Source organism: Daucus carota, chromosome 1 (assembly GCF_001625215.2).
Source record: "Daucus carota subsp. sativus chromosome 1, DH1 v3.0, whole genome shotgun sequence".
Lineage (NCBI taxonomy): Eukaryota > Viridiplantae > Streptophyta > Magnoliopsida > Apiales > Apiaceae > Daucus > Daucus carota.
Window position 1 is genome coordinate 25523738 of NC_030381.2, and position 17605 is coordinate 25541342.

General features: G+C 36.4%; 1 protein-coding gene across 1 annotated transcript; it reads right to left on the minus strand.

The window, feature by feature from the left end:
* Positions 1-7423: 7423 nt before the first annotated feature.
* On the minus strand, positions 7424-11315 carry LOC108205387 (elongation factor 1-gamma). Its single transcript, XM_017375329.2, has 8 exons — positions 11209-11315; positions 10986-11040; positions 10251-10400; positions 10097-10157; positions 9969-10021; positions 9680-9781; positions 8646-9162; positions 7424-8088 (listed from the first exon to the last, which is right to left on the minus strand). Exons 2-8 carry the CDS (start codon positions 10992-10994, stop codon positions 7709-7711), a joined length of 1272 nt encoding a protein of 423 aa, XP_017230818.1. The 5' UTR covers positions 10995-11040; positions 11209-11315; the 3' UTR covers positions 7424-7708.
* Between the last annotated feature and the right edge of the window lie 6290 nt (positions 11316-17605).

A 17605-nucleotide genomic window follows, 5' to 3' on the forward strand; every position in this document is an offset into this window, starting at 1 on the left:
CTTTTCTTCCAAGGACTGTATAAGCAGAGGGCGCAGCCTACGGTGCAGCCTTACTTGTAATGTGGGCTCTTTTGATCTTTTCCAAGGATTAAGTAGAGGGCGCGGCCTTTGGCACAACCTTACTTTTTCACGCATGAATCACTTGCTTAAGAAATTTAAAAGGACCACTCCCCAGTCCATACATCATCCCATATGGGGCATCACGAATCTTATCGTGGTTTAAAAAGCTCCGGTGCATCGCACGGGTCCCAAAGCTCATAGCTCAATGGGGAATCAATAGTATAAAGTGTTATCCAGAGCATATCATGGATATGTAAGATCCAGAGCATATCATGGATGCGCAAGTATAATGTCCAGAGCGTATCATGGATGCGCAAGTATAATATCCAGAGCGTATCATGGATAGGTAAATAATCATAGCATCCAGAGTAGATCGTGGATGACATCCAGAGCGTATCATGGATGGTTAAAATTCATAGTACCCAGAGTTGGTCATGGATAATTAGGTAACCTTTGAAAGGCCTTAAGTGTACCTTGATCAAAGACCTTGCAGGTATCATCCTACGTTCCTATAGAACGGAGGGCGCGTCCTAATCAAGAAAGACAGCTCCTCTAGAATGTTGGACTTGACCTGCACACAATCATACGTATATATGACTTCCTTAGCGATGCTCAGCGTTACCTCATGACGCGGCCTGTTAGGGGGAGGCGCGCCCTCTCAGGAATTATTAATCCATGCACATGACTTAGGAACTCGGGGCGCGCCCTATTAGGTGAAGGCACGTTTTTCAAGTATCTTCATTCTCATAATTATCATCCTGGGGGCGCGCCTTGTCAAGGGAACCTACATATCACTCTTAAGGGGCGCGCCCTCTGGTGCCTCATGAATACTCCCGAGGGGCGCGTCCTAAGAAGTGATGTGACCTCCTCAAAACTATTGAGCTCCTTCCTGCGTATGTTTGTCTTCACTCAAAATCATGTTAAGCAATCAATGCATTAAACATACCTGAGGGCGCGCCCTGTCAGAGGGAGGCGCGCAACCTTTGACTTCTTTCGTTTTCACAATGTTGAGGGGCGCGCCCATAATAGGGAACCGATAGAGGGAGAACCATCTTTCTCGAAAATACTAGTTGGATATGGCGCGCCCCTTCTCTCCATGAGAGACGAGCTCATCGTTTTGATTTTTTGTAAGAGCTTATGTAGACACAGCATAATATAGAATTTCGTACCTGAGGGCGCGCCCTGTTAGAGGAGGGCGCGACTATTCGGCACGGCGAAGAGGCGCATTCCTCATCGAGGTAGTCGAACACCACGATACTTGCAGCTTTATACATGCAATAGTCCTAGAGAACCAAATACTGAAGGGGTTTAGTATTTACCTGAAGGCGCGCCCGGTCAGGGGAAGGCGCGCACCCTTTATAAATTTTCAAGCTAGGTTCCATTTGAATAACTCCCCGCTCGTAACTTTCCCTTTCATATCGTCACATGTGGTTAGGCCCACAAGATACGCCTCTCGTAAACCTTGAAGCATTCGTTCAGGGGAGGGCGCGCCACTTCAGAAATCCTTTGAGTCCAAGGATGCGAACTCCTTCCTATAACGGATTAAACCACGACAAACTAGCTGGTAATAGTATGTGAAGGTGATGCAAAAAACTTACCTAGAGGCGCGCCCTGTCAGGGTGAGGCGCGCCTTCTGGAGGCGCGTCATTCGAACGTGTCAGGTCTCTGAAAATCGCATCCTTCGCTGACTCCCCATTCCGAAAAACCCTGCTCGCAGCTTAGGTTATCCCTGGAATTTCATTGAAGATGGTCCTCCTTTGAGCTCCCGGTAATTTGACGATAGAGGCGCGCCCTGTCAGGTGGAGGCGCGCCTTAAGGGATTGAGATGCAGCTCTTTTTCTTATAAACCGTGACTGTTCAGACCCTTTTATGTGTATTTCGACCAGAAAGTAGAATACCAAATCACTCCTGGATTGTAGAGAATTTTGCTATCTTCGCGTGAGCAGTAAAATCACTCAATTCTGACTCCTGGAACTCAAGTTATAGCCAAAACCGTGATTAGTGCGCAGACTCTCCCACAAATCCGAATTTCATCTTGTTTAGGCCAAATTAGCCTCAACTCCTTCCAATTTTAAGAGTATCAGGACATCTCCAAGAGCCTTCTTGTTGGCTCCTTTTATCATCATCTCCTTCTCTGAATAGGGTTTAGGTGTCATCCTAAACCGATTAGCAATAGGTTTTCGAAACTGAATAGGATTCTTGGGTGAAAATTCGTAACTGTATTTCGTCCCTATTTTCAGACCGATTCCAGCCCTTTTCTCATGATGATACCACCTCTGAATTAACCGGAATATGACAAGCTTCGCGTGGGCTGTAAGATCATCTAAATCGGATGTCTAGAACTCAAGATATGACCAAAACAGTGTTGGTGACACTTGTAGCACAATCCCTACGAATTTTCTTGTATGTCCACCATGAAAACCTTTAGAACATTAGATTTGATTTTAACATCTTTCCTCCATAGATGTAGATCTTGAATAGGCCCCTCCTTCTAGCGCCAATTTGTTGATAGAGGAATTTGGTAATCAACAAAGATGAGGTTCATGGCAGGAATCAAAATCTGTGATGGTGGTTTCGGTCGCCGGAGTGCGGTGGTTGTGTGTTTTTAGGGGTGGCTGAGATTAGGGTTTTGAGTTGGTCTCACGTGCTCTCAACTCATGATCCCCTAATGTGCCTACGTACCCCTATATTTATAGGGGATCAAGCCATACGTAGTTCTATTGAACCAAGACTCCTAGTTTGATCAGGACTAGGCTTCTTGGGGATAAGACCAACCTTGGGCCGGTGACTTATCACTTATAGTTCTACTCCAGTTAGAAGTAAGCCTTGAGGCAACTACCTTAGACTCCAAGTCCAAGTACATCACGGATACGGCATCATCTCCACTACGAGAGATGACACTAACCGCTACTTTTCGTAGCATGGAGGAGACATCGGATAGAGCCGTGACCACTTCCTTGAGGTGTAGGGACGCGTCCTTACCCCCTAGCGAAGGTTCTCACTAAGAGGTAAGACCATTGAGGAGCCAAATTACACGATCGTCTCAGTCCCCCAATGAGGGCTAACTCACCAGAATACAGGACCCAGACATATGATCGGCCTTCATGTCACCCCTGAGGGTCTTCTACAACCGTGATCACCCCAAGCCCCCGCACGAGGACAACCCGACAGATAGCAGGATTGGGGATTATAGATCACGCCCGGTCGTAACCCGGGAACTACCAGATGAGCCTGATAACTTCCAGATGAGCCTAGCACTAGTCTTCATATCCCTCGGAAGGGTTGTTATATCCCCCGGAGGGGTAGGTCTTCGTATCCCTCGGAAGGGTCGTCATCGAGACTCACTCATCCTCACACATAATAAGTTTACCCGTGGGTGCGACCATGGAGGGCGCGCCCTAAGTCCTCGCATTCTCGTTTCTCCACGCGCCTTCAGTCAACCCCGCACTTTAGGGCCGCGCCCTCGGAATTACTCCGGGAAGGGCGCGCCCTTGTCCTTTCCTTCATGCTAAATTCAGTCATAACAAGTTGTTTAAATTATGAAATGTGTTACAAGTTCGGGAATAATGGGTAGTTGGTAATAAGCTCGAGCATGAGCGGTTTTATTTTTATAATAATGGGTAGTTGTGAGCCCAAGTTTGTTTTTAAAGTTGATGTTGATATTGTAATAATGGGTAGTTGTGAGCCCAAAAATTTGTTTTGAAGTTGATGTTGAAAATCATTAATTAAATAATCGAAATTATTTATTTATGACATATTTTTGTAATATGTAGAAAAAAGTGGGAGTTAGATAGAATTTTATTAGTTAAGTCAAGTGGGAGATGTTGTAATAGTGACTTAATTAATAAATATATAAAAGAATTAATTAAATGGATTTGTAAAATATATGGATTAGAAGTTACAAATCTAATTATTAATGAATTAGAATTAGAATTATATTATTTAATAATATGTGAGAGTTACAATTGTGAGAGTTATAATTGTGGGGGTTACAATCTTCTATTAATGATATAAGAATCGTGGGGCTGTTATGTTTTCTAAGGGGTGGAGATAAAGCTAAGAAAACCTATAAATAGTGAATTATATTTCATTGAAAAAGCACACAAAAAGTTGCTTGTTCTAGCTCTTATCGGAACCCCTTGTCTAAATATTTTTCTCTCACTTGTAAGTAGATTAATCTTTTCATATTCCAACACTATTCACTTATTATACATAAGAAAGAACTACAATAGAAAGGTCGGAGAAACCCAGAATATATAATATATAATTTAAAAGTGCAAAACTATAATTCAATTATTTTGATTAAATTGAATTAATATTTTGAATACCTGACCTGGGTTTTTATTCAATTAATAACCGAATTAACTGCAATTTTCAGGAAAAACTAAACCGAACCTAAGCGAAATTGTACATGTGGGTTCGGTTTTCTTCAGTTCTGTTTTTTTTTAAAATTATAAGTTACAATATATGATTTTCTGTCATAATTTTGAACTTTTAATTTAATTTTATCCACTTCTTCGATTGATTGTACATTATTTTTGATGAAAGACAATTTAATAATATTCAATCTAGAGTCTTTTGTGTGTTCCTGGACGAACACTAAAAACTATTTTTGGTTATGCTTGAAAATTTTTATTGGTAAAAATTTTTGTGCATGACTTCACCATATTTACACCATCTCAGCTTACAATATAGAGCTTTTACACATAGAACTAAAACTACTAATTAGAATTGGAGAATAAACTGGATATATATACAGGTGATAGAACTAACTAGAAGGACCTATAATATCATCTATACATATAGAAATGAGTTCTGTCATCTGTGTATGTAATTGTGCTAGCTGGCGACAGTGTATGAAGGTGGAGGTGGTGTAACTAACTGCTTAGTTGGCACTGCTGATGTGGAGCAGTTAGTTACACCAACACCCCTCTCAAGCTAGGATCGTCTAACAGAGGATTATGAAATCCTAACAAGGAAGACTCTTAGTAAAGAGATCAGCTAACTGAGAAGTGGTAGGCAGATATGTAAGTTGAATCAAGCCTTCAAGAATCTTGTCACGCGTAAAATGACAGTCAATCTCTATGTGCTTAGTGCGCTCATGGAAAACCGGGTTTTTAGCTATGTGAATAGGAGATTGATTATCGCAGTGAAGAGTAACAAGTTTGAGATTATTTACACCAAGTTCAGCTAACATATGAACAAGCCAAGTAACTTCAGATGCTACAGACGCCATAACACGGTACTCGGTTTCAGATGATGACTTGAAAATTGTAGATTGCTTCTTGGATTTTCAGGTAATAGGAGAAAAACCAAGAAGTAAAATGTATCCTGTAATAGATTTCCTGGAATCAGCACAGGAAGACCAATTTTTATTGGTGCAATCAAATATATTTTTAAACAATCAGATAATATGTACAAAAATTCTTATTGTAGAGCCACGATGTTTAGAAGCTAACTTTTACAAATTTTATAAGTTTTTTTTATTAATATTTTTCATATTTTATCAATGGCTCATTAATTTAAATAATATGAAACGGTAATTATAATAAATTATTTGAAAACATTGATAATTTGGTATATATGTGTATATATTGTTTTATAACTATGAACACAACTATATTTTCTCTTCAAAAAGTGATGTATTAAATAAAAGATATCCTCATTTAGTTGAATTTTTATACTTTTGTTCAATTTTAAATTCTTATAATTATTATATAATCCTAGGCTGATTAATTCATTAAATGTCAATAAAAATATAATAATAAAATATTCATTTTACAAAATTTATTTCACACATGTATATATAGATTTTTTTGTCTTATAACTATAATAAACAACATATGTATCAAAGTACACCCAATCAAGTTTTGAAGTCCGGATATTGAATCAACTTAATCACCGATAGATACGGAGTGAATGTTAGTGAGGTTAAGGTCAATAAATATTCATTGATATTTTTCTGAATAGTAATGTTTTCAATTCGACAAGATCCGGTGAATATCAGTGAGGTTAAGGTTAATAATTATATATCATATATGATATATAATTAATTAAAAAAATTAATTTTATCCGAGGTCAAGGATATTTTAGTACAAATTTTAAGAATAAAATTATAAAAATCAAGCCCACCACCTGTAATTACAAAAATATCTCTAATTATTATAATATATGATCTTATAACCTCAGCCATACCCGTTCAACATATTTTAATTTAAATATGATTTAATTTTATTCGTTTTGATATCAATTTCAATAAATATGTATCCCACACGAGAAATACTTTTAAATAAGTGTTTCAAATACTTATCTAAGTGCGTAATAGAAGTTAATGATCATTTTAAAATTATTCAATCTAATATCTTAAATTATATATATGTCTATTACATATATATTTAAAATCATTGTATAAAATGAGTATTTAGGAACATTAATCTTTTATCATGTTCAGTAAATTGTTAATTTAGATTTCATTTTATTTATTTTTTTTTAAAGAAAGATTTCATTTTATTTATTCTAAGATACTTACAAAACTAGTTACTTAAGTGCGTAATAGATAACTTCTAAGTTCGTACTTAGATAACTTAAATACAACTTAATAATAACTTTATAATTTTTGGCAAAAATAATAATAATAATAATTTTATAATTATTTGAACCAATATTATAAATTATGTAAACATATACTGTATATGTATTTAAAAACATTACACTCGCTGAGTATTTAGGGCGTACTTTGATAACTTATTTATGTGATTAGTACAAATTAACGATGATTTTATAATTATTTGATCCAACCTTTTAAATTACACAAATATTTATCGTATATCTATTTAAATTTTTGTACTAGCCAAGTTTTAGGAGCACTAAACTTTTTATCGTGTAGATTAAATTTGTTAATTTAGATGTGATTTATTCAAATTTTTTTTTGCAGCGGTTAGAGTATCGATTACCATAATTATTTACGTCCCCGATTCCATCTCTGCCTAGTGCCACCCAACTAACCATTTGATTTCACTCTCTCAAATTCCAGCGCTATATGGCCATTATTTTTATTGATCACACTCCCAACCGGCCAGCCTCACCCAGAAGCTTGATAAATTAATAGTTTCAATAAAAAAAACAATTTTTTTAAACTTCAATAAATTAATAATCTCAATTAAATAACAAAATTTGTCAATCTCAAAATTATTAAGTTTTCTAGGTTTGTTTTGTCAGAACTGGAAATAAAAAAATGCCCTGTATATAACATTTCTCTTTATTTATTCAGGTTTAACTGGCTGCCAGCCTGCCATGTGTGTATTTCGTCAATTGTATGTACTTCATATCGCAATAAGCATTGCCCATTCAACATACTGTAAACTTAAAACCAAAAATCCAATTTTCACAATAACTAACAGTAAGAACCCATATAAACACAATGTTTAGGCAGAAAATTAATTTTAAAGCACATCAGAAACTGTCAAACAGGGCTACCAGTTTCACTGTAAGGCATAATAAACCACCTTTAGATAACAAAGACATGGGATCACACTACCATCTCAACAAAAATCTATAGTTCATACTTTATCTAAAGCTTAATATGTGATATATAAACTCTGGTAGAGAGCATATTGTTCAAGTCTCGTAATGAACACTGATTAGCTCCTCATTTAAAGCACTTAGCATCCAATAGGGCCTCTCCCTCAAAAGGCTCTTGATCTTCAATCATCTGACTGACCCTCTCCTTTTGCGCTTCATCAGAAATATCCACCTTGGTCCACTCATATAGTTCCATGTCATAGCACTCGTCCATTATGAACTGAGGAATCTCTTGGCCACGGAAAAGCCACAACCCCTTCACCTTGTAGGGAGCTTCAGAGCCAATCACTAACATCTTTCCAAAAGCATACTTGCGAGCCAGATCCATTCGCTGAAGAAATCCACCAACCTTGTTCATTGTGACAAATGATACAGTATTCTCGTCATTATACTTGTAGTCGCAGAACCATAGAGAGTAGCCTTCTGGGTCATACATGTCCCAAAAACCTGCGGTAATCATAAAAAGGCAACAATGAGCATAAATATTTCACAAGCAAATCAAAATTTCAATATTAACACCTAAAAATAAACACGTGTTATCCTAAATCAATAACTATTAAAACAAATGAGCAGCACAAGAGAACAAAAATAAAAATACCAAACCATATATCAAAACTTATAAAACAGTTACTTATTTGTCAAAAGTTTGTTAACATTGTTAGCTACAAAATGAAGTAGCTACAATTTGTTATATTACAGCATATATTTCAGATATATAAACAACTACAAAAATTTACTCAATAACATAAACCCTGTCAACACTGCAAAAGAGTACACCAAAAATCATAAACACAAATTATCTATAACAAAAATTTAATAAGCTTACTGCACATTAAAGATATAATCTCAAGTGAAATTATGAACCTTTCAGAAAAATGAGTGATAGCAGAAGATTCTTTCGTTCAGATTAAATTCTATTTGTTGGATGTTATAGTTGGCGGTTAGGTGGCAAGTCCCATATATATAAATAACTAAAATACAGAACAGAACATAAATGAAACTACCTTTAATTGCAACCTCACGAAAATTACTCTTGGTATTTGAGTACAATCTCTTCCACTCATCCAAAACCATCTTACTTGGAGGCAGCAAATCAAGTGGATTTTTCGCTTTGGGTTTGGGTGCATCTTCAACTTCCTCGCTAGCTTGAGCTTCAGCCTTGGGCAATTCCTTTTTGACTTCCTTTTTAGGTTCTTCATTGGGCTTCGATTTGGCAGTCTCTTTTGGCTGAGATGGCTTTTTGGCTGCCTGGACAGGTGGAACACTTTCTGTCTGTTTCACCGCTCCCAGAATTTCAGCAACTTTGGGTTGATTAACCATAGTCCAGAAGTACCTCTCAACATGAGGAAACTCGGCTGTGAGGTTCTTTGTCATAAGCCTGGTAAAGCCCAAGTACAAAGTACATGTCATGATAATGTCAGCTAATGTCACAGCATGTCCAACAAGGAAAGTGTTTGAAGCAAGATGAGTGTTCAAAGCTCCAAGAGCTCTTTTCAATGCAGTAATTGCAGCTTCCTCCACCTGAAAGTATAAAAACTGGTTTAGTATTTTCCCAACAATGCAACAAGCTTTCCACATTCTACCAAAAGTCAATCATCATTAGGCCTGCTCAAAACATCAGAATAGTTAAAAGAAAATTAACATAATAAAGTTATATAATATAATAATTTAATCACAGAAAAGTGATATCAGCACTGCCTTCATGTACGTGTCTGGAATACAGTGCCTTGAAAGATAGAAATGCATTATAATGTGTATATTTTTACCAGAAAAAACTGTATAAAAAAGGCAAACAAACAAGGTCTGCGTAATTCTTCTCTCTATGCATGACAACCAAATCATACTAATTTAAACGAAATGAACATTAGAAGAGATACAGGTAGGGTCATCTATAAAATCCTCAAGGGCCCAATCCAAATTGAAATTTTATCTATGGCAAAAACAAATTTGCACAGCTATAGAAAAGAAATTTTTTCATATATAGCGACATGAGCGGGGGGGGGGGGGGGGGGGGGGGGGGGGGGGGGGGGGGGATTACAGGACGAAGGTGTGCAGCAAACCCCATTCTTGGCCTCAGCCACACTAGCAAGTTGGCATCAATTTCCAGTGAGGCAAAGTCAATCCACTGCTCAACACAGCCCTGTAAAACGAGAGCAATAAGCAAACTAGATAATCATAACCAAATTCAGACTCTAATACAGTTAGCAGGTGCACAAAAACACAGCTAAACATTACAAGTAAAAGAATATAGAACATTTCAATGATTACTTGTTAGTAGTTTTGACTTTAAAAGGGATAGAGGGGAGACTTAAAAAACTAAGCCTTACATGTTCTATTTGCGAAGAACCAAACAGAGAACTATCAGGCTTCAATGAGGCAACTGCAACATCCAGAAAACACTAAGAACCAAACTAATTATTACGGGAAGATGCACAGAACAAGGTGTAGAGCTTACCATATCGTGCAATGGCGTTGCTCTCAAAAATAGCTCCATCAGGAGTTTCCAGTACAGGCACCTACGAATTATTTATACAAGAATCTTCAGATTCGAATCAAGTAAAAGTTTAGAACTTAAATTGAACAGGATTACTTGACCCAACAAATTTTACCTTTCCAATGGGGTTCATCTTAAGAAACTCTGGGCTTTTATTTGATACACCCATCTCAAAATTTTCAACCAGTTCTACTTTGACGCCAGTGTACTCCGCAGTGATAAGTGTCTTAAAAGCATTTTTGTTTGTTTTCCCAGCATGCAAAACCTGGAATGAACAGCTTCTTTCAATAAATACCTCAACACAATAGGCTCAAAAATATAATCTACATAACAAATCATCTGACAATCGAAAAAACATAACTATATTATTGCTACAAGCGAATTTAAACATATCTCCAGCACTCCCAGCTGAGGAATGATATATATAGCCATGTCCATCATAAACACAACTACTGCACAATAAAAGCTGGCACACATAACAAACTAAAAGCTATATAAATATGCAAACCTTTACAAAAACTCAAATCATATTGATCAATGACTACTATCAAAGACACAGTAAAATACTCCCAAAAAAGGATATCACATAATCATCAAACAAGCATAACTTAAAACCTCTTCTAGTATCACTAAAAAACTACAAATTAAGAAAACCGCAAACTACACGATCATATCAAATTCCAATACAACCTTTGTGATTACTTACTGATCTTCCATATCAACTAATTCAGTCGAGACTTCACACAGTCATCAAGTAACATTTTCACATACATAAACAAGAATTGCTTATGCACCACATGAAATATATCCATAAAAACTGTATATATACACAGATAAGTAAGCAACTAACCAGCGCCATGATCTCGCGAAGCAAATCGTTCGATACTTCGATCCTGCAACAAGATCTGCACAAATGTACACAAAATCGGCATGTAATTCAACTAAAGCGCATGAAATTAAACAAAAATTTCGATGAACACAGCAAATCAGAGATATAAATGAGCGATCACGAAATCGATTAAGGCTTGAACAGAATGTTCTAGAATGTAAATGAAGAGTGAGAGTGGGTATACCTAGGGTTTTGCACTTAACAGTAAAGTAGAAGAGCCGAAAGGTGATGTGGAGATATTTATAGTTATAGAGGTCTCAAGCGAGTTGGATCGGATCAGTGACCGATTCGGGTCCACGTTTTACCCGAGAAGTTCTGTAAAATGATACTCCCTCCGTCCCGTCCATTTCTTTACACTTTCCTTTTTGGGGTGTCCCATCCAATTCTTAACATTTCAAAACTTACTAAAAATAGTCAATGGGTCCCATCACTTCTCCACTTTTCTTTCCTTTTCACACTACTTTTACTCCACTATCTTATTTTTATACATTAAAAATCAATGGGTCCCACCACTTTACCCACTTTTCTTCCTCTTTTCCACTACTTTATACATATTTCTTAACCTCCGTGCCCAACCCATTCGATAAGAAATGGGTGAGGAGGGAGTATGTATCGCAGAGATCAAGGAAGATTTGGCTTCGAGAGTCGAGACCACGGGCAGGTGAAATAGATGGGTATTTTCTTCCTAAATGCCCCGTAAAAAACAGGAATTTTTAGTAATAATTATTAGTTTAGCTTAGTTTAAAAATATATATTTATTTATAAGAAGTAATAATTATTTATAAATGTAAGTAATTTTTAGTTTAGTTTATTTGGATAAATTTATTAATATTTCTAATTTAGTAAATATTAAATCGACAATATAAAAATTATAAGTTATAAATTAGTCTTTAAAAGACTAATTTCTCCATTCCACCAATATGCAGGTAAACCCTTAAAATTCAAAAATAACCGGTCCAGTCACTGGAGTTGTAGGAATGTAAGTGCTAGCCACCATGTGCGAGGAAGGAATGTAAGTGCTAGCCATCATGCGCGAGGAATGCATGCCACACGAAGTTGGTTGAGAGTATTGTGACATATACATTCACTCAGGAACCACCATTACTGTTCTTATCCTCTAATGTACATGACATTGGTGGTGCAGTTTTATTTTTTATTCTTTTTAAAGACCAAGGCAATACTATATAAATGAGATCTGCATGAAGAAATGAAGGGTATAAGATCTTCATATTTATCTGTTACGTCTAGGTTCGGCAAGTTAATCAAGGGAAAACATCACAAACACAAATTCAAAATCATACTAGCAGATAAAGATCAAATGCATATACATACAATCATATACATAGTTGTTTGAAGAACAGCAAAGAACATGAAGAGACACATGCATAAATCTAGCAGATTACTCGGCGAAACGAAGAGATGAAGATAGGTGGAGCTTGAAGAAGTGCGACGGTGGAGGTGCAAAAAAAGCTGAGAAATTGGGAGAAAATGGAGAGGGGAAGGAAATTGGGGGGGGGGGGGTATTTATTTTCACCCGAAAAAAAAAGCTTTTAAAATAAATCAAAAATGACTACTAATGCTGAACAGCTATTCAACATTCAAGGTTTCCCAACGGTTGGAGACTTAAGGCGTGCCGAGTCAGTCGACACCTATACACCCAATATGAGCAAGGCAGTTGAGGAAGGTGAACAAACAAGCTGGAACATTACAAAAGGATGAAAAATTCAAGATCTCGTCATCAATGTCGCCAAAATCTGGGGTTAGTCGTTTATACACATAAATATGAAGACCTGCTTTATGGGCCAAGCCCAAAAAGGAAGCCTATGTTGGGCTGACGACTTCAAAATCAGGTAAAGCAACGTGTGACCGCGCCCACAAAAATGGTCGCGCCCTATATGAAGACCAAGGCAATACTAAATGAGATCTGCATGAAGAAAAGAAGGGCAAGAAGAGACATATTGTGCTTAGGGGGACGCCCTTAAGCATATATGAAACCTACTGTTGATTGTGAAACACTCTGCCTTGTAGTTTGAGGAGTTGTCCTCCTTAGGAGGTAGAGGATGAAGACTAGAGGAGGCCTTGCTTTGTAGTTTGGCGAGTTGTCTTTGTCGGGGAGCTTGTGGAACCTTCTCGAAGATATACCTTGGAAGGCTCTATTTCTGTAGTCTGGCGAGTTGTCCCTGTTGGGGAGTAGAGAAGCGCCCGTGCATTTGGGGTAAGCCTTGGGCGGATCGAGAGTCTTCAAGGTCCAAGACAAGGCCTCATGTATTGGGCCCCTCTCAGAATGGCGGCAGAAGGGAAAGCCCAATCCAATTAGATTTCTTAGGATAATAGAACTATGTCTGGCTTGATCCCCTATAAAAGAGGGTACGTAGGCACATTGTAGGCATAAAAAATTCTTGAGAGCAAGACGCTAGTGAAGGAACCCTAGTTTTCTTCGCGATCATTAACCCTTGCCTACGATCTCAGCCACACCTAAATATATCACCACCATATATTCCGACGAGTAACCGCCGCAACAGATCTTGATTTAGATCACGAACTTCATCTTTGTTAACTACCAAATTTCTCTGTTAACAATTGGGATGCTTCTCAGGGTAAGTGAGTTGCAACTACAAAGGGTAAGTGAGTTACGACTACAAGAAGACTTCACTAGTTGATTATTATTTCTTTTCTTTTTTTGCTTTTTTTAGTCAAGTAATTTTCCAATAACCAAGGGTTGTAAAAAGTCACCAAGAAAGATTTATTTCTAGTACAATTACACTTAATACCCGCATATGTACATGGATCGTCCCTTTCAGAATTTGATACCCATTGATCTTAAAGGAGTACTCGATGCTTTATCTGTAACACCCCAACCCGAATTACTAAATAAAAGAAGACTTACTGCAATAATATTGCGAAATCATCATAAAAGCAATAGCATTTTTTTTTTTCTCCAACAAAAAACCATATTACACACATATAAAGTCTACTTTCATTCTTTAATACAAACCATACTTAAAACGTGTCATTACTAGGTGACATATAACAAAACATATAACTAGGCCATCCCCAGGTCAAAGTAGCCATATGTACATCATCGAGGCGAGGTTCTGCTTCAGCTCGGTCCCACTTCTATTTATGTTTATCTTTACCCTTACCTGCAACACAAGAAAACTATGAGCTACGTCGCTCAGTAAGTAAAGTAACTGAAGATAATTTAACACACATAAGTAATTCAACATGTATAAGTGCATTCCATCTTATCTTTATTATTTATGAACCTTGACACTTTAAATTAGTGCACCATGTTGACACATTTGCCTGCAGGGCTTTCGTATAACATAATATCCCATGGGAAACCTCCTCAGGCGCCATTACCAACAGAGTGGCTCGTTGTATACCTTATTCTATCGTTGCCCCGTCGAGCTCAAGACCTAAGGCGGCCTTGCTCTGTGGTATCTGATCACATAGATCTTAACAACATAGAGGAGGCAAGATCAACTCATATTCGATAATCGAACCTGGCCTGCCCTTAAAGGGCTACCCTTACAAGCCTTCAAAAGACTTAATAAAACTTATCTTCACGTAACAGTGACATAATTCAATTATACAATCATATTCCCAATTGATCATATGCATAATCTCATATATTCAGCAACATATGCTATAAAAACTTCTCAATAATTACACGCAACAAGTCACATAACTACAATCACCACAATCATCATAAAGTAATACAAAAATTGACAATCACCAAGGGCAGATCAAACTAGTAATCTTGTGTTGCAGTTAAGTACTTTACTTACCTCAAGTCCGGTTTAAATAGCAAGACACTTTCGATCAACGTCCTTATGATCACCTAAAATCATACGTATTTCCTTTATCATAAATCATTCTTTATGCCACTTATATAGTTTATAACTTTGGTTGAGTTAATTAATCCATGATTTAATAATTTAAACCTTTTTACATGAATTAATAACCACTAATAATATTGCAAATACTATCTAAGAAACTACTAAATAAAATACTAAAATATCATTCCATTTAATAATAGAAACTTCACACAAAATATAACTAAGTACCTCAAAGTTGAGCTAACTTTGACTCCTTCCTTTTTCAAGGATGACTTACCAAATATGATTTCCCTCACTTATATAGACGAGAGGTTGTCCCTGCTTCATCTACCAATTCGATGTGGGACTATTTGAGTTAGTATGTGTAAAACACAAGTGACAAGAGAGTGTACTTGTGACAATAAGCTAGTTGAAGCCTTACTTGGAGACAAGACCTCCATTGCCCAAATCATTTATGCAACTAGTTTTTGTATATAAGGTCAATAGTACTACATAAATAGCAGCCTGCTATTCATATCCCACTCGATGTGGGACTCTTAGTATAATTTTGAAACCACTTTTCAAAAGTGAGCTTTCTAGTTCATTGGTTAACATTCCCAACTATCTTATACACATGTTTAAATTCTTTTTAATCTTTTGAGAGTTCTTTTGGGCAACAATATTTCTTATAAAGCAACTTTATTATCTTTTAATTTTACTAAGTATGGACCAAACAAGATGCTCAAAGTCCACACTTGGTTTCTATTCAAGAAACTCATTCCTCTTTAAGTAGGCTGTTTCAGCCTTCAACTTCCACATCCTTTCGATGTGGGAAGGGAACTTGGAAGAGAAAGAAAAGCTTGGTTTCTATTAACATTCTCCTAACCTATATATATAGGAGTGATAACTCCTTTCCTCTTATTTGCACTCGATGTGGGATATCGATCCTCCTAAAACACTCAAAATTATTGAACTTATTATACACAACAATTGAGTGATTTATTTAAACTAGTCATCTAATTGAAACTAGTCTCTTTAAATCATGTTAAAACTTTAAGTTTGTTTTAAAGAAAATGAACAGATAAAGCAAGGGCTTTACGTCCATATCAACTTGAGCTCATGACACAATTGAGTTTAAATAAGGGGTAAAGAGTCACCCACTTCTTCTCCTTCTCGATGTGGGAAGTAGAGAAGAATAAGTTTAAACTAGAAACTTATGTGTTTACTCCTTTGTGTTAAAGAATTCAAAACACCATTTACTTATATAGATAGATGGCTAGCATCCTTATTCTTTTGTCTCGATGTGGGACAAAAGCTATTATACTAAAATTGAAACCAACACACTTGTAAGTATATTACCACAAGTATGTGACAATATTTATAACTCAAGGATACTTCTTTGCTCATATTTCCCTCAATGTGGGAAGTGAGCCAAGTACCCATCACACCATTTGTATCCAATATACTCCATACATTATATAGTGCAAGAAGAGGTTCCCCTCTCACCTCTAATCAATGTGGGACAATAGTCTTAATAAGAAAAACACACATTAATATCCCACTACTAATTGAAAAATAATAAAAACACGTCTCACATAGTCAATAAATTTACTCAACACATATCTCAAATATTATTTATAATAAAATAAAATATTCATATTTTATTATATAGTCAAACCTGGATATTACATTATCTTCAAAATTTTATTTTATTATTTATTTTTGTTTTTTAGAAAGGCAAATACATCTCACAGCTTCCCCGAACATAAAAATTACATACTCTAAGCTCAAAAGCGAATAGTCAAAATACTATGCCCGGCTCATGGCTAAGACTCAAGAAGTAAGCTAGTCTAAGTCTTGTCTCTAAAGCATTAAATAGTGTAATTACAATTTTCTCATAAGCAACTTCAAATCATGCAAAACATTACATATGATCAAGATTACTAACGAAGATATTATGCAAATACAATCATTATAGGTTATCGACTTGGTATGACTAAGTTCCATGAAATTATGCAAACCAAGTAACCAAACACTCATGCTTGAAAAATTACAAATAATGCAACTAAAATGAGTTTTTTATATATGAGAGGCATTATATAATTTTTTTATCTATTTTTTTGGATTTTTTAACATTAAGAACACCTCCCCACACTTAAGCGGTTCATTGTCCCCAATGAATAAATAAACAATAGATTAGACTCACAAACTCAAACAAACTAAACCTACTCTTAAAAAAGAAAGAAAACTCCCCTAGGATCAAGATGTATGGTGTGAAAAGTGTTTCACGATGGAAGCAACAATGCCAGGCAAATTTTTTCCCGTGGAAGACAATTGTTTCCCCATTCTCTTGACTTTGAATCATTTCAAATTGATTTTTCTTTAGCTCATTAACCTGTCCCTCGAGTGTTGAGGTTGGCAGCTCAAGTTCTCCATTACAAGGCGCTTGTGAGGTATTAGAAGATAATGTGGTAGGCGGCGTAACATCTTCATGCCTACTAGATACTCAGTATCAACCGTGGGAGACCAACCTTCCACAACTTTGAGACTCGTCGTGCCACGATCAAAAACTTTCAACTGCTTAACAATTCGAGTTACAAATCCTCCTATCACAAGAGTACCTTTAGGTTTTTTAGCTTGATACGATAGCCTTTTAATTAACAAACTCGTCCAATCCACTGGGATTTCTGTGTCAAAATAGTACAACAAAGCGAGCTCCCTGATCGGATTTTGTTATTGCTCTCAGGGCGACCATATATA

Bases quoted from the DNA above. Each gene is read 5' to 3' on its own strand.
- LOC108205387 (XM_017375329.2), bottom strand. The intron at 9,782-9,968 runs GTAAGGCTTAGT...CTCGTTTTACAG, and splicing joins GTTCTTCGCAAATAGAACAT to GGCTGTGTTGAGCAGTGGAT. The intron at 9,163-9,679 runs GTAATCCCCCCC...TTATACTTTCAG, and splicing joins TTGCTGCACACCTTCGTCCT to GTGGAGGAAGCTGCAATTAC.